We start from the raw sequence: 16712 nt of genomic DNA, 5'->3' as shown, positions 1-16712 counted from the left end.
GACACTTAACCAACTGAGCCACCCAGGCGCCCCCATTAGGTCTGCTCTTGACTGCTACCAAGTGTCATTTACTAAAGCATTTTTAGCTTCTCTGCAGGACAATCTTACCTCACCCATACCCAGTTTTTCTTAACCTGTTGTCTTTCCCTCCCATCCTGTGTCTTTTCATCCAAGCCTATGCTCACCTCTTGACCTTCTGCTCAGATGTCTAGCCACTCAATTCCTTTTCCTTCACCCCGTGTAGTAATTCTGTATTTATTTGTCCGTATCTCTTCCACCAGACCAGAGGCTTCATGCTTCACCTGTTTTACTTAGAGCCATGCCTCAGCACAATGGCACGTGGCTAGCAAACAGTAGGTGCTCCATAATTATTTGTCGACTGAGTTTATCTCCACATTACCCTGGCTTGGATTCCCTTTGGCCCTGCCAACATTGCATTGAGCCAGAGGTTCCCAAACTCTAGTCATTGAAAGATGAGCTTTTTTTCATGTTCATGTGCCATCTGTACTGTCACTTACTTAACATTCGTCTTTAGATCAGTTCACATTTTCCGCCTCATCCTCATATAAGGCTCATATTTAAGCCTCATCCTCAGCAGTGAAATCTGCAAAATAAAGGTGATGTCCTACCTCCAGTTTTCTAACATACATTAAAGTAAACACGTACCTGTAAAAAAATGTAAGCTCCGCCCACGAATCCCTTGCACACCACAGGTGAGAAGTGACTACACTTTGGGAAACCTTTTCCCAAGACCTCCAGCTGCTCTTTAGAACAGAAATCCTTGAGATTTCCTTAAGGAGTTTAGATCTTCTTGATTTGGGCTTTGATTCCTACCCATGTTCTCCATTCGATCAGCATGAGTCCTTCTCTTCTGACTATGATGGGATGGCACGGTGACAAGGACCAAAGATACCACAGTCACCAAGGACGACACCACCCTTTACCAATGGGGTTTGCAGGCCAGCTGGGGAAAAAGGCATTAGATATACAAACAGATAAGCAAGGTGATTACAGATTCTGCTTAGAACTCTGCGGGAAAGAAACCATGGGGTTTAGGGAGTGGAGACGTTTGAACAGAGACGGGAGAATGAAAAGGACTGAGCCATGGGAAGACCAGGGGAAAGTGTCCCGGGCGGATGCTGAGGGGAGGAAGAGGTAGGATTGGGGCCTTAGGAGTGCCTGCCCGTGCCTCGTGTGGGGCATCCTGAGTGCTTTCCAGATCTGAAAAGCAGGGCTGAACCGTTGAGCACCACAGCCTGGACAAGAATCCGGGTTGGTACGGTTTGGGCAGGCCTTGGACCCTGCAGAAGTACTGGTGACTCACTAATCATACATGTGGCGTTGGGCACATCAGGGGTCTGGATGATATTTGAGCAGCTGATTGCCAGCCGCTCTGCCCACCACTTTCTTTCCTTGCCCCCCCTCATGATCAGAAAGCCGGCCCCAGCTTACCCTCTGCAGCCATGGAGCTTAATGTATTCTGAGACGATTGCACGTGTGGGAGACAAAACGGAAAGGACTCCTGTCCGGGGCTGATTCCTCCCAGGGGAGCAACAGGGACTTGCCGAGAGGCAGCAGGGGGTTCACTCCAACAGCTGCCGTTGGCTCACCTCCCACAAGGGGGCAATGTTACGCCGCAGGAAGTGGGGCAGGCTGGCAACTCTCCCTGCCAAACTTAGGAGCCCCGGGACGCTGGAGTGGTAGATTATAAAGCGTGGTGTTAAAAACAAAAACAAAAACAAACAAACCTCACTGACTCATCCAGTCATTGGTTGGGAGTTTGCAGATGCCTGGGAAGCATTCAGAGCTGGTAGGGGCTGAAAGGTCCTTAAAATGGATCCGGGCACAGGTGGAGCAGGGTGGAGGCTCCATGGACACCGCAGGCAGGGAACACTGGGAGGTGGAGGTGGGGACAGGGGCAGCAGAAAGCCCCTGGGTAGACCACCTCCAGCCTCAACCTGGGGCTGGTCACTGTGGAAAACCTCATGCGTTTGGCAGCAGGAGAGCAAAGCCATCCTAACAGCTTCTTTAGTTCCCTGTGGAGAATGTGCAAGCTCGTCTGCAGAGAGGGGCAGGAAAGGGCAGGCTTTGGTGGTTGGCACGGAGCGGGAAAGGTCGGGAGCAGCCGCTGTGCAGAGCAGGCGAGTGGCCGGGCCAGAGGAGCGGGGCGGAACGGCCGGCTGTGCCGAGGCCCCCTTTGTGTCGAGGCCCCCTTTGCGTCGGGCGGTCGGGCACTCGTAGCGGAGTTGCGGGCGGTGCTCCCCTCCCCGTGTCTTTTCACTTAGATTGTCTTTGAGAGACCGAGGGGAGTGAGGATCCCCTAAGCCACCACTCGGTACCATCACTGGTAGCCTTGGCACCGCTTGGCGTAGCCCCCAGGTACTGTCCCGCTTCCTGGATGCTGGGGTCACAGAAGGGGTACTGGAAGCTAGCGCCTCGCTCGAGAGAAGGGCGGATCTGCTCCCTGCAGCTGTGAGCTTGGATGAGCAAGCTGTGTAGTCCTGAGCCGCCTGGGGCCGGTGTCAGAGGAGACTGGATCAGATGTGGGGGTGGCCTGGGCGCCTGGTGGTCCGTGGAGTCATCGACTGAGACACGAGGAGGCAAATGGTAAGCCGAGGGAAAAGAACTGAAATACGTACGGAGGAGACCAAAAGAGTGTTCCCGAAGCCAAGAAAAAAACCACGTTTCTCACGAAATAGGGAGTGGGCGCCTCCGATGCCACAGAGAAATGTGACGAGACCGGGACAAAATTGGGATTGCCTCTTGGGGGTGGACTCAGCACCGCCTCATGGGGTCACAGGGTGGGTGGCAGATGGGACAAGTTGGGGGCGAGTGTGAGGAGACGAAGTGGAGCTTTATTTCAAGAACTTTGGGGAGAGAAGGAGATACGTAGGACTGTGGCAGTGGGGGGGGGTGGTGAAGGGATAGATGATTAGCTTTTCAAAAATCAAAAAGACTGGGACACTACAGCACGTAACTGCAGTTAATACTGTATATCTGAGAGCTGGCTAAGAGATCAGACCATAGAAGGTCTCATCAGGGGAAAATTTTTGTCAGTGTGTTAGTGATGGATGTTAAGTGGACTCATTGCGGCGATCGTTTTGCAACGTGTACCTGTGGCGAGTCACGTTGCACGCTTGAAGCTGATACAATGTTACCTGCCGGTTATATCTCAATAAAAACTAAATAAATAGGGGCGCCTGGGTGGCTTGGTCGGTTAAGCGTCTGCCTTCGGCTCAGGTGGTGATCTTGTGTTTCGTAAGTTCGAGCCCCATGTCGGGCTCTGTGCTGTCCCTGTGGAGCTGCTTCAGATCCTCTGTCCCCCTCTCTCTCCACCCCTCACTGCTCTCTCACTCTGTTTCTCAAAATTAAATATTTTTTTTAATTTTTAAATTAAAAAACTAAATCAATAGAAAAAGAATTAGCTGATTCCACTGATTGCAGGTTCACTGAGATGCCCCCTGTGCCAGTGTCACCACGACTCCTGTAAGACCTTGCTACCCACACTGTGGTCCACGGACCAGCAGGTCAGCCTCAGTGCAGAGCCGGTCAGCAATGCAGAATCTCAGGCCCCCTCCCTAGCCTTCCCCGATCGAAACGTGCATTCCAGCAAGACCCCCGGGTGGCTCAGAGGATGCACATCAAAGTATGAAAAGCACTGATTGAAGGGACCCACCCCCAAGGAGAAGGGAAGGTGGGCTTAAGTGTAGGGAAGGAGCCAAGCCCAGACTGAGAAAGAAGGTGGGGATCTGGAGTTACCCCCAGAAGGCACCCTGATAGTGTCCCCACGGTCAGGCCAGGCTGGCCACACATGGTCCCTGAGAAATTGAGGTCCAGTTGCCTGGAAACTTACCGAGCTATACACGCAGCAGCAAAAACCATTCATCCAACACCCAGGCCACACTTCCTCCCTCTTGAGAGCGGAGCTGAACATTCTGGGCCTCCCACAGCCTTGCTTCCCACCCACACCTCGGCTCCTCCAAACACGCTTCCTTCCCCCCCGCCTGCAGCACGAAACCGCTACCATCCAGGCCATCTTCTTCCTAAATGGTATCAATGGAGACTTTTTAACGTCATTTTTAATTAGCTAGTTGTTTTTGGGTTTTTTTTAACTACAAAGAACACATGGTTATGGCAAAGAAAAACCCACTGAGCAGCAGAAAGGGAAAGGTGGAAATAAGGTCCCATTCTGCACTACAGTCCATCCCTCTTCTGGGACCTCAGGAGTTCCCCGCACTCAGCTAGTGGACAGAAGGGACAGTGAGAGGGACGCATCTACCTTGTGAGCACAGCACAGAGCCTGGCTAAAGGTCGCACACTGCGTTTCTACTCACTGTCCGCGGCAGGAACCAGGTGCAGCGCCCCTCACAGATGCATTGGGTGCTGGGAAATGTGGTCCTTGGCTGGGCAGCTGCCCTCTAGAAACAGCTCTGCTCTGGGGGGAAGAGCAGGGGTCTTTGGTCAGGTCTCCCCATCTCTACCCCAGATGCTGCAGCAAACATCCATGCACACAGGCCTTCACCTGCCTGTAAAGAAAATTTCCAGAAGTGGAATTGCTGGATTGGAGGGTGCATTTTAGGGCACCTGGGTGGCTCAGTCTGTTAATCATCCGACTCTTGATTTCGGCTCAGGGTTCGAGTGCTGCATCAGGCTCTGCGTTGACAGCTCGGAACCTGCTTGGGATTCTCTCTCCCTCTACCCTGCTCGTGTGCGTGCGCGCTCACTCTTTCAAATAAGCCTAAAAAAATAAAGGGTGAGTTTTGCATTTGGCAAGGCAACCTCTACTTGCCCTCCTGAAGACCACACCCATCAACACTCCTACGGATAGTGGAGAGTACTTGTTAGTTCAACACGTTGCCAGCAGTAACTGTTATCATTTTTTAAAAATATTTTTTTCCAGTGTTAAAAGTGAGTAATATCTCATCATGGTTTTTTTTGAAAAATTTTTAATGTTTATTTTTGAGAGAGAGAGAGAAACCTAGCGTGAGGGCGGGAGGCACAGAGAGAGAGGGAGACACAGAATCAGAAGCAGGCTCCAGGCTCTGAGCTGTCAGCACAGAGCCCGATGCAGGGCTCTAACCCACCAGCCGTGAGATCATGACCTGAGCCAAAGTCGGAGGCTCAACCGACTGAGCTACCCAGGTACCCCTCATCATGGTTTTAATTTGCATTTAACATTGCGAGAGATGGAGAGTATCTTTTCATGTATTTATTTTAATTCGAGCTCTTTTATTATTAACTCTTCTTGTGACCTGTGGGCCTTTCTTCCACCGGCTGGTTCTCCTTTTCTGATTGATTTGCCAGAACTTTGAAACAATATAGATGAAGTCATCCCATCGTTTCCCTGTCTCGCATGCTGCAAATATTTTTCCAGGGGGTCCTTGTCCTTCTATTTTATTTGTGGTGGGTTTTTCCCCCCATCCTGGAGACTTGCATTTTCACGAGGTCTAACTTCTCAGCTTCTTGCTTCATGATTTTTGTCTCATGCTTAGAAAGGCTGTCCTTGTGCCAAGATTAATTTTATGTTCTCACGTTTTCTTCTAGTGTTAGAGTCACACTTGAATCCAGATTCTGCAACTTGCTGTTGCTTTGGCGATGACGTTGGTTCTCGGTGCCCCAGTTTCCTCTGCCCGCAAGCAGGAATAGTGAGGGTGGCGGCCTCTTGGAGTTCACGTATAGACGGAGGGAGGCAGTTTTCCCGTAGAGCCGAGAACTGCTTGGGCCCCCCGGCCACTGTGCAGCAGGCGCTAGCTTATGTCCAGGGCGTCAGTGACCGTGTCTCTGTCAGCTTGGGCTGCTGTGACAACACTACCGTGGAGGGGTAGGGGGGGCTTCAGCAACAGGCATTTGTTTACTTCTCTCCATTATGGAGGCTAGAAGTCCAAGATCAGAATGCCGGCCAATTTGGTTCCTGGTGAGAGTTCTCTTTCTGGTTTGCAGACGGCCGCCTTCTTGCTGGATCCTTACATATTATGGGAGTGGGAAGAGATCCTCTTTCTTGTTTCTCTCCTCATAACAGCACTAAGCCCATTTGTGAGAATTCCACTCTCATGACCTCCTTACCTCCTACAGGCCCCACTTCCAGAGACCATCACATTGGGGGCTGGGGTTAGGGCTTCAACATGTGAATCTGAAGGAAAAAGTCATAAGCAGACCATATGGACAGCCAATGTGTGTTGCCTTCTTTTGTATTTTAATGTTTATTTTTGAGAGAAAGAGTGTGAGTGGGGAAGGGGCAGAGAGAGAGGGAGACACAGAATCTGAAGCAGACTCCAAGCTCCGAGCTGTCAGCACAGAGCCCATTGTGGGTCTCGAACTCACGAACTGTGAGATCATGACCTGAGCCAAAGTCAGAGGCTTAACTTACTGAGCCACCCAGGCGCCCCTTGTTGCCTTATTTTTTTAAAAAGATACAGAATGTGAGGATTTCATACATGTGTACGTTGTGAAATGATTACCACAATCAAGTTAATTAACATATCCATCACCTCATGTAGTTGCCCAGCGTGTGCACGCATGTGTGTGTCTGTGCACTGAGACTTAAGATCTACTCTCTTGGCAAATTTCAAGTGTACAATAGAGTATTGTTAACTGGAGTCACCATGCTGTAATTAGATCCCCGGGACTTAATTCATCTTCTAACTGGAAGTGTGTACCCTTTCACTAACGTCTCCCCCTTGCACCCTCCCTCCTCCCCTGGCATCCACCGTTCTACTCTCTGGTTCTCTAAGTTCTACATAGGGAATCATATGGTATTTGTCTTTCCGTGTCAGACTTATTCCCCTCAACCATATAAAAGGAAAGAAACCCTGCCACTTGTCACAGCATGGATGAGCCTGGAGCACATTATATGCTCGGAGAAATAAGCTGTACCCCCATTTCTGTGGGTAGCAAGGGACAGGACTCAAACTCAGGGCTCTTTGACTCCAAATCCCATAGTCACAACCAGCCCCTAGAGTAGCCCACTGCCCCGTGAACATCTCTGTGTATCACATAAGGAGAGTCCTTTTCTGGTCTGTCACATGGCAGGACCCGGGACAAATTCCCCAATGCACGAGGTGTGGAAGAAAGAATAGGCTTTACTGGGGAAACTTGCACACCAAGGGTCTCAATAGAAGAGGCAAGTGTGGGGTTACTGTTTTCTGACCGTCACACTGAGAGATGTGCCAGGGCCTGGCTAGACTGGGTTTATGCTCCAGGGAAGGAACTTTGCCCCCACACCTCCATCAACTTCTCTTCTTATGGGGGAACAGCCCTGCCAGGTGGGGGGTAATCACACTACTGGGACACCAGGCAGGCTGCTGTTTACAGGAGATGCCAGCTGCCCCCAGGAGTTATCTGGGAAAGCCCACTGCCCAGCACCTTGATGGCCTATAGGAAAAAGTGGGTTCGGGCATAGGCCCTCTTGCCAGAGAAAAGAAACCCTCCTCCCTGCGCCCCCTCCCCCACAGCCCTCGTAGGGAGCCAAGTTCAGGTAGGGAGCCCCCTCCCACTGGGAAATGAGGACCCACCCCCCACCCCTGTTTCCACAAGGCTGTGTTAACTCCCAGAGGATAGAGGCTTGCTTATCTTTGTATCTCTTGCATACAGTAGGTGCCTAATAATGCTTGAATACATGAGTGCATACCAGGTGTAGGATAAGCATTGTCGATGTAGAGACGTGACAGTCATGATGCCTGCCTTCCATGACCTTACACTCTAGGGCTCTGATAGACACAGATCATGTATCCGTAGCGGATACACCACAAAATCACAAGTGTAGCAAATGCCTAAGTCTTCCAGGAAGGGGAAAAGAAGGGGGGCCTGGAAGGCTCCCTGGTGGAGGTGATGAGTTGAGAGCTGAAGTTTCACCCAACAGGCTGCAGGGGACGTCGCCCAAAGGATACGATGTGTAAAAGGTCCCTTAGCACGAAATAGAGTCTTGTGGGGAGAGCCTTGAATAGACCACGCTGGCCACCCAGGTGGCCATGGGCCAGATTAAGAAGAGCCACATAAATCCTGTCAAGGCCTTTATCCTGTGAGCAGTGAAGAATGGTTGATGGAGTTCAAGCTGGGACTTCATGTTTTGCTCCAGGGTCACCTAAGTGTGAGGATTCGGGGCCATGGACCTGGAAGGAAGCGGTCATTTCTCTTCTCAACCAGATGAGGAGAAACGGCCACAGGTGCTGTGCCTGCGCTGGGCTCAGCACACGGGGGGTTGGCAGGTTTTGTTTTAAGAACCGGTTTCCTGCAATAAAGCCTTTTTCCTCCTCTTCCACTCTTAATTATCCCCCTGGAGACTGCAATGATTTTCAAGGAGCCTGTTGCCCAGTTAGGAGCTAATAAATCACCCAAGTCCCCCAGGCAGCCAGGCTTCCAGAACACATACATGGAGTGCATAGATTTAGTAGAAAATGAAATCTTCCAGAGAATCCTCTCGGTAATGATCAGAGGTGTGCTCGTACTCCAAGTTCCCAGGGAGGCCCTGCTGAGGCTCCCGTGTGCGGACACGCATAGGATGTCTCTTGCGTGGACAGTGGGGGCCCAGGGAGTGGTCTCTGCCCCACGGGGTAGGTGTAAAAAAAACAAAAAACAAAACAAAAAAAAACCCTTTCCAGCCTCAAGCTGCCAAGAGAGTTAGATGTTTTTTTCTTTTTCTTTGGGAGGGTCCTCAGGAAGTCTGTGATTTTCCCTCAGGAAGTAGGTAAGAGTACAGACTTTGTCTGCATGGGGAAGAGGCCCACGTCTCCAGTGGCACTTACAAATGGCTTCTTCCTCACTCTTCCCGGATTAAAGCCCTGACTTTCTGTTTTTCTGTACCCCCTACCACCTGCCAGTCTTCTTGGTGCTGAGAGTAGGGAACAAGACTGACATCAACCCGATTCTCTTAGAACTTACAAGAGAATAGTGGTTAGGGGCTGGGATGGGCAGAGGCCTAACATACAAGTAAACATATATTAGAGAGTAATGAGCATAATCACATTATTTGTGAGAGCCCATTTTAATAAGGCTGCACTTCCCAAACTTTTCTGATGGTAAGAATCATGGGGAACCCACTGAATCAGAATGTACAGGGGAGGGGCCTGGGACTTTTTTTCTGTAATGTGCACCCCAGTTAATACTCGTGAACAACTGTATTCAAGGCTAAGTGGCTAAAGCAATAGTGGTTCTTGGCCCTGGTGAGCCACTGGGATCATCTGGAGGGCTTTCAAACTGCAGGAGTCCAGGGCCACTTCCAGAGTTTCTGATTTAAATAGTCTGGTGTGGGGTCTGGCCGTTTAAAGATCTCCAAAAACCCTGCAGGAGGTCCCAGTGGGCAGCATGACTTTACCCCCCACACCCCTAGCCTCACTGCAGACTGACCACAGCCGGGTTCTCACCCATCACCGTGGGAGTCCGGGGCGAAGGACGGGGTGTAGGTAGCCAACCAGAAAGGGCACAAGATGTGTTCCTTCTTACATCTCATTTCGCTTTCTTAGATATGGAGGTTAGGTTGAAGCAGAGCCTGGACCTCCCTCAGTCTCTGTGCCTGAGTGCCTGTGGCCTTGATAAAATCTTGAAAATGGCACCGTGATCCCCCCTCCCCAGGACTGTCTACTGAAACCGTCCTCTGCCCAAGGCCAGAATGCCCAGAAAAGGCCGTGCGTCCTGAACTAACACTGGTAACTTGTGAGGACTCAAGATGACCTCTCAATAGGCACTTGCCTTTGACACTGGATCTTTGACCCATTTACTGAGCACCTGTGGTTTGCTGGGTACTGTGCTAGGAAGGCAAAAACAAATGCGAAACATGCCCAAGTTGCTGACAATGTGGTGATATAAGTGAATGCATATCTGCTAAGTTCTGCACAATGGGATGAGGGTGCTGGCAGTTGGATGCACCAAATGTCATGAAATTACAAGAAAGGGTTCACAGACGGTGTGACTTTTGGTTCGGGCTTGGAGAGAGGAGTCAGTGTTCACTAGAGTGAGAGAGACAAAGAAAGATGATCCAGAGTCTTAAAAACAAAAAACTCAGCAAGTTGCAAAAGCACATGGCGTGCTCTGCGGAGTGGATCTTGTATTCAGCATGACATGAGCATTGGGTTGCCAGGACGTGGCAAGAGATTAATTCTAGAAAGGCAAGGCAGTGGCTTTAAGTACCAAGTCAAGGAATACGGGCTTTATTCAAAGGAAGAGTTGGTCATTGATAAGATTGGATTTGCTTTAGAGAGATTTCCCTGGTGGACACAAGATGCAGAACAGACTGAAAGGGAAGAGAGAGTGGAAGCCTGGAGGTCAGGCAGAAATATATGACAAGAGCCTGAGGCTGTGTGAGCGGGCTGGGAGAGGCAGGGCCTACTTGAGAACTTTCCGGAACAAAGAACATTAGATGCGAGGAGTCGAGAATGACTGTGAAGGTTTTCTGCTTTGTGAGTGGATTCACGGCGACATCATCTGCAAGGACAGGCAAAAGAGAGAAATGAGTTTGGGGAGGAAAATGGGCAGTTCCGTTGTTGAGGTGAGGTGTCCAGTCTGCAGAGGGTTGGGCGTCCCAGTCTGGAGCATGGGCGAGTTGGATCGGCAGTTACAGACCTGTGAGTCAGCAGCTCCTCAGTGGTGGTTAAAGGCCGGGGGAGGAGTGAGGTCGGCCTGGGAGATCGCGGGGAGTGGGGGGAGCGCGAGTTAGACCCTTGGGAAGATCCAGAATGGCTCCCTGCCCTCATGGAGTTTAGGGGAGCGTGGCCTCCACAGAGAGGAAGCCGGGTTGTAAAAGATAAGCTTTGCATTCTCAGGGCGCCAGCACCAGAAACCAACTCTCACTGACTTCAACTAGTAATCCTTTATCGGAAGGACATGTAGGGACTCACAGGGCACGGAAGAACCGGGTCTCGGACGGGGTGAGCGTGAAGACGGCCACAGGGACCTGGAAGCAGAGGCCGGTGAGGAGGCTTCCAGGCTCCCGTGCCTGGTTGGAGGATTCAGCCCAACGGTTTCCAGTCCGAAAGATACGTGTTTAGTCTTCATGACACAATTGGCACTGATCGTCTTAACTCCAGTCACGCACCCACCCCCGGGCCTGCCAAGATTTTAATCCAAAGCAGGAGGGGTAGTTCCTCCAAGAGAAATCTGGGGGCTGTTGCCAGATGTAGGAAAATTGCCGCTGAGCAGGTTAAAATAACAGATGGGAGGTGAGTGAGTCCAGACTGTGAGTGTTAGTTCTTCCAGTCACTTTTGCAGAGCCACAGTGTAAAGAAAGGAGGCCGAAGCTGAGAGAGAAAAGTTCAGCTGTTTTTAGCGGCCGGAAACAGGTAAGCAAAATTTACACAATGACATGAGGAGGAAACCTGAGCCTCTAGGAAAAGTCTGATGCCCCCCAACACCTGCCTGTGCAAAGAGCAATGAGGCATGTAGAGTCTCTTGCACATTATGCTCGCACAGGCCCCCCCGCGCTCGACGCTAGCGACCCCAGGAGAAACAGGTAAGGGATGGAGAAAATGGCAGTGCACAGGAGCCGTGCGACTCGCGGTGTGATCAGGGCTGCGCGATCCCGTTTACAGTCTGGGGTGAGTGCCTCCTTAGTATTTGTAACTCGGTTTTGCAGCCGATATGCCAGTGAGGAATTGGCAAGGTGGAGCTTCTGTTTGGGGGACAGCTGGGGGAATGATGTGGTTCTCCGGAGATCACTGGAATTGGGCAGAATTTCCCAAACTGGTAACAGAGAGAGACATTCGCTGGTGTTCCTGGCAAAAGTATCCTTAGATAAGCTTGGGAAATGCCGTACCTGCGCTTCCTTTCTCGGGTATCCTTTAGTGTCTTGAAGGGTAATGCAAAGAAATCTGTTTAGTAGCTTGTCAGGTCAACTTTTTGGTGTTGCAGAAAACCTTTATATCAATAACCCCCATAGGGTTTGGAAAGTCCTTAATATTTATTTTTGAGAGAGAGAGAGAGAGAGCAGGGGAGGGTCAGAGAGAGAGAGGGAGACACAGAATCTGAAGCAGGCTCCAGACTCTGAGCTGACAGCACAGAGCCTGATGCGGGGCTTGAACTCACGAACCGTGAGCCCGAAGTCAGACATTTAACTGACTGAGCCACCCAGGTGCCCCTGGAAAGTCCTTAACTTTAAATGCACCATCACGGGGCACCTGGGTGGCTCAGTCAGTTAAGCGTTCGACTTTGGCTCAGGTCATGATCTTACGGTTCGTGAGTTCAAGCCCCGCATCAGGCTCTGTGCTGTCAGCTCAGAGTCTGGAGCCTGCTTCAGATTCTGTGTCTCCCTATCTGCCTTCTTCCCCCCACGCTCTCTCTCTCTCTCTCTCTCTCTCTCAAAAATAAATATTTTTCAAAAGTTTTACAAATAAATGCAGTCACATCTATATAATGTCATCTGCTTTTGTCCTTAAGGCCAACACCTATTTACAGTGTGGGTCAGGTCATAATATAATACAGCCACGTTTCTAAGAAAATCCAGCCAAAGAATTCTAGTCATGTGTACTTGTGATTGTTTGCTAATGACGATATCCTATTGTTAAAAACGAATGGCCTACTCCCTGTTGATAAATCTCAAACTTCCAACTCACAAGGGTCCGTTATGGACCTTGAGCCTGGAAACGAGATACCAGTCGTGTCAGCCCGTCAGGTACCCGGTGAATTTGAAGGTTCCGGGGGTAATGTGCAGGTTTGCGGGGAAAGCACCAGGGGCAAAGATCTAGGAGCACAGGTGGACAGTGGAGGCCACCTTGTCCTCTAAGACCAGCGGGAGGGGCGCAGGATGGGTGCAGGTAGCAGTCTGAAGGTGGACGAGAGGAAGGTTGAAGGAGCTGATGTGTAAGTGGTGGAGACTAGCTGTGTGTTGATGCGGAGGAACAGGGGTAGAGTTGGGAGCTCATGGTGAGAAGGTAGAGCACTTTGACGAACTTGAGGGGTAAATATAAAAAATGAGCAGTGTTTGAGAGTTCAACTGAAGCTAGAATTCATAAGTATATCAAGGATCCAGTTGTCAGGGTCACTGGTTTCCTTTGCTGCTGTTTGTCATCCCCAGGACAGAATGGGAGAGAATGAAAGGTTGGAAGGACACATTGCTAGCGATGGGAGAACACACAGTACAAGGAAGTGGACGAGGAGGATGCTCATGACCGTGACGCTATTGCATGTTATTCATGGGTCCAGAGCAGGCATGGAGGAACATGAAATCAGAGAGAGTCAGATGAATTTCAAGATCAGGTATAGTGAGTTTGAGACTGTGTTAAATAAAGGTAGGAAGAAATAAGGGTACAGCCTGTATTAGTTTCCTGTGGCTGCCATAACACATGACCACAGACGGGGTGGTTTAAAACGACTAGCTTGTGGTGGTTGCCAGAATCCTTGGCATTTCTCAGCTTGTACGTATATCACTCCGCACTCTGCTTTCGTCTTTACATTACCTTCTCTCTTCACCCCTGCTTGTCTCTCGTAAGGCTACTTACTGCTCATTGGATTAGGGCCCACCGGCTTCAGGATGGCCTCATCTCGAGATCCTTAACTAACTTCTATCTGCAAAGACTCTTTTTCCAAAAATAAGGTCACATTCGGAGGTTCTGAGTGGACATGTCTTTCAGAGGGTCACCATTTGGCCCATCCCATGGTACTAGAGTGGAATTTCAGAGAGAACCATTTCAGAACTAGGTCAATTCCAATGAAAGACCCAAGGTATGGCCATGAGGAGGAGCTGCCAAACGGAAGGAGAAAAATGGAGACTTGGGTTAAAGAACTGTGAAGCTGGGTGATTGGATGGAGATGATGATGGGACCTGGGAAGAAGACCAGGAACTAGGAATGTGTGAGCCAGAGGAAGGTGAAGATGATGAATGCTTTGGGGGTTGTTGAGTCACGGTGGGGAAAAGAGGTGGTGGTTCTCAACTCTGCCTCCACACTGGAACTATCTGAAGAGCTTCTGAAAAGTACCCACCCCATAAATTTCTCATTAGTTCATCTAAGACGGGTCCCAGACATCTGCATTTTTAAAAAAAATTCTTTGGGTGGTCTAATGTGCAAAACACGACCTTCAGAAAGAAGTACAAACTGGGAGCCAAGGGTGTTCCCCTCCAGCAAGGCTTGAAGGAGACACATCTGGGAAGGAGACTTCAGAGCTTCCCACCATCATCCCTTAAAGTCTTAAGCACAACCAGGAAATTAAAAAGTAAGGGAGCAAGAGGTTGCATCACCTGACTTCCTGCTGAGGGCACGACAGGACTGGAGTTCCGTGCTATTTCAGGCTTATACCGAGGACGTATTTCAGATGTGTTCCAGCAGAAAAAGACATCAGAAGGCATTTCTAAAATGTTATTCATACAAGACTTGCCCCAAAAAGGTTTTCTTAATATATTTGGAGAACTATCTTTCACCGGAATAATATTTAGTAGCTTCCTACTAAATATATTTTTGAATATGTAATAAACGACATTAAAATTTTCAAGTAGCATAAAATACAAATACAAAAAATAAAAATTGCTTTTTAGACAAAAAGTAATTCTTGGGGCACCTGGGGACTCAGTCAGGTGTCCAACTCTTGATCTCAGGTTAGATCTTGATCTCAGGGTCATGAGTCATGAGTTCAAGCCCTATACTGGGCTTTCCACTGGGGTGAAGCCTACTTAAAAAAAAAAAAAAAAAAAAAAAAACACTTATCCCTGACCTTCTCACTCTGCCCCCACCTCAAGACTCCCCCCAGAAACAACTGTTTTTATTGTTTCTTGTGTATCCTTCCTGAGGTGAATGTGCTATATCTTGCCTATTTAACACCGTACCTTGGAACTCATTCCCTATTTGTACACACAGATCCACCTGATTCTATTAACTGGCTGTTCTATCATTTATTTAACCCATACTGATGAACATTAGGTTGTTTCCTCTCTGAAAGCAAACCTGTTAAAGATTTTTTTAAACAACCAGCATGAGTTGAAGTGGGTCCCTCACTGGAGATCTAATACAGCGTAGCGATTATAGGCCGTGGTAGACTATTGTAAACGTCAAGCCTGCTGAAAGACTAGTTCTTAAAGTGGGTTCCTTACCAGGTGAATGCAGGCGGACCTCCAATGGCACGGAGGTCGGGGGGGCGGGGGGGGGGGCTCCACTAGGGAGCAGGGTGTAGGGAAATGATCTGACCCTGCGCTGCTTCTGCCCCACAGGAGCCTGATGCCCCGGACCCTCGAGAGCCAGATCACTCTGGAGAAGACACCCAGCTACTTCGTTACCCAGGAGGCCCCCCGACGCATCTTCAACATGTCCCGAGACACCAAGCTGATCGTGGTCGTGCGGAACCCGGTGACCCGCGCCATCTCGGATTACACGCAGACGCTCTCCAAGAAGCCGGACATCCCCACCTTCGAGGGCCTCTCGTTCCGCAACCGCACGCTGGGCCAGGTGGACGTGTCATGGAACGCCATCCGCATTGGCATGTATGTGCTGCATCTGGAGAGCTGGCTGCGGTACTTCCCCCTGGCTCAGATCCACTTCGTCAGCGGCGAGCGCCTCATCACCGACCCGGCCGGCGAGATGGGCCGGGTCCAGGACTTTCTGGGCATCAAGAGGTTCATCACGGACAAGCACTTCTACTTCAACAAGACCAAAGGCTTCCCTTGCTTGAGAAAAACAGAATCGAGCCTCCTGCCTCGGTGCCTGGGCAAATCGAAAGGCAGAACTCATGTACAGATCGACCCTGAAGTGATAGACCAGCTGCGGGAATTTTATAGACCTTATAATATTAAATTTTATGAAACTGTTGGACAGGACTTCAGGTGGGAGTGAGCCACCGACATGCAAGGGCTCCTCCTCGTCTCCTCCGTGGGGTTTGCCCGTCCAGCCTGTGAGCCTCGGCCCCCGGCAGACCCACGCTCCAGCCCCCTCTCCCAGCTCGGGTTCCATCATCCTGGAACTGGGAAGCCCAGCTAAGGCCACGAGACCGGGGGTCCCTGCCACTCGCTCTCCCCAGTCTGTCCAGGCAAAGCTGACCTGCTTCTGGCATGGCCAGTCCATTCCGAACATTTCCCTTCTGCCCACGAGAGGCCTTGGGAAACTGCTTTAAGAGCAGATCTTCTGATTATGATAGATCCTGTAAGTGGTGATGGTTCTGTTGCTGCAGACACAGCAGTCTGCCCCTGTCACTGTCCACCCCGGAGGGGGCTTGCTAATTTCGAGTGGCATGTACCTCCCCTCTGAGCTTCACTCTCCCTAGCCTCCCTGGGGGGTGGGATAGGAGACCATCCTCTTCCTCCTGACCTTAGCCGCTCATCGAGACATTGCAGAGCCCGAAGCACTCCCTGGCCACTCCTAGGAGACAGACCCTCTGATGATGAAATAAACCAGAGATTTCAAAGCCTGTGGTCTCCACTCTGCTTGAAGGGTAACTGTCTTTGAAAAACCACTTTGTGACCCACCCTGCTCCCCATGGACAAAAGCACATTAATTCTGCTGTTACGGGTACTTGCCTCACGCGAGCTTTCATGTTCAGCATGCGAAGGAATCATGCTTGTCCATGTGAAATAAATATGGCTCTCTCGTGTCCTTAATGCTGGGCTCTTCTCTGTAAGCCAGGCCTGGAGCACAGCTCATTCATTCGGCTCCTCCTGTGTAAGACGAGGGGTCAGTGCTGAGGAGGGTCCCGGAGAGGGGCGGGGGGCGGGCACGCTCCGGGAGGGCAGCGAGGGATGCACAGACCACGTGGACAAGAAGCAAGGGCGTGAAGGTGGGGAATGGGGAGAGGAGGTTCTTGCTGGC

At 50.4% G+C, this 16712-nt stretch overlaps 1 protein-coding gene across 1 annotated transcript in view; it reads left to right on the top strand.

The window, feature by feature from the left end:
• Positions 1–16504, top strand: part of HS3ST2 (heparan sulfate-glucosamine 3-sulfotransferase 2) — a 94837-nt gene extending 78333 nt beyond the window's left edge. The window contains exon 2 of the mRNA XM_040458776.1: positions 15125–16504. Coding sequence (XP_040314710.1) covers positions 15125–15743 — 619 coding nt within the window. The 3' untranslated portion in view covers positions 15744–16504. The remainder of the gene's footprint in view (positions 1–15124) is intronic.
• Positions 16505–16712: the final 208 nt, after the last annotated feature.

Source organism: Herpailurus yagouaroundi, unplaced genomic scaffold (genome assembly GCF_014898765.1).
Source record: "Herpailurus yagouaroundi ecotype Mexico unplaced genomic scaffold, PumYag 222, whole genome shotgun sequence".
Classification (NCBI taxonomy): Eukaryota; Metazoa; Chordata; class Mammalia; order Carnivora; family Felidae; genus Herpailurus; species Herpailurus yagouaroundi.
Note: the sequence above shows the minus strand (reverse complement) of the source record. Positions and strands in the feature narration are given on the sequence as shown.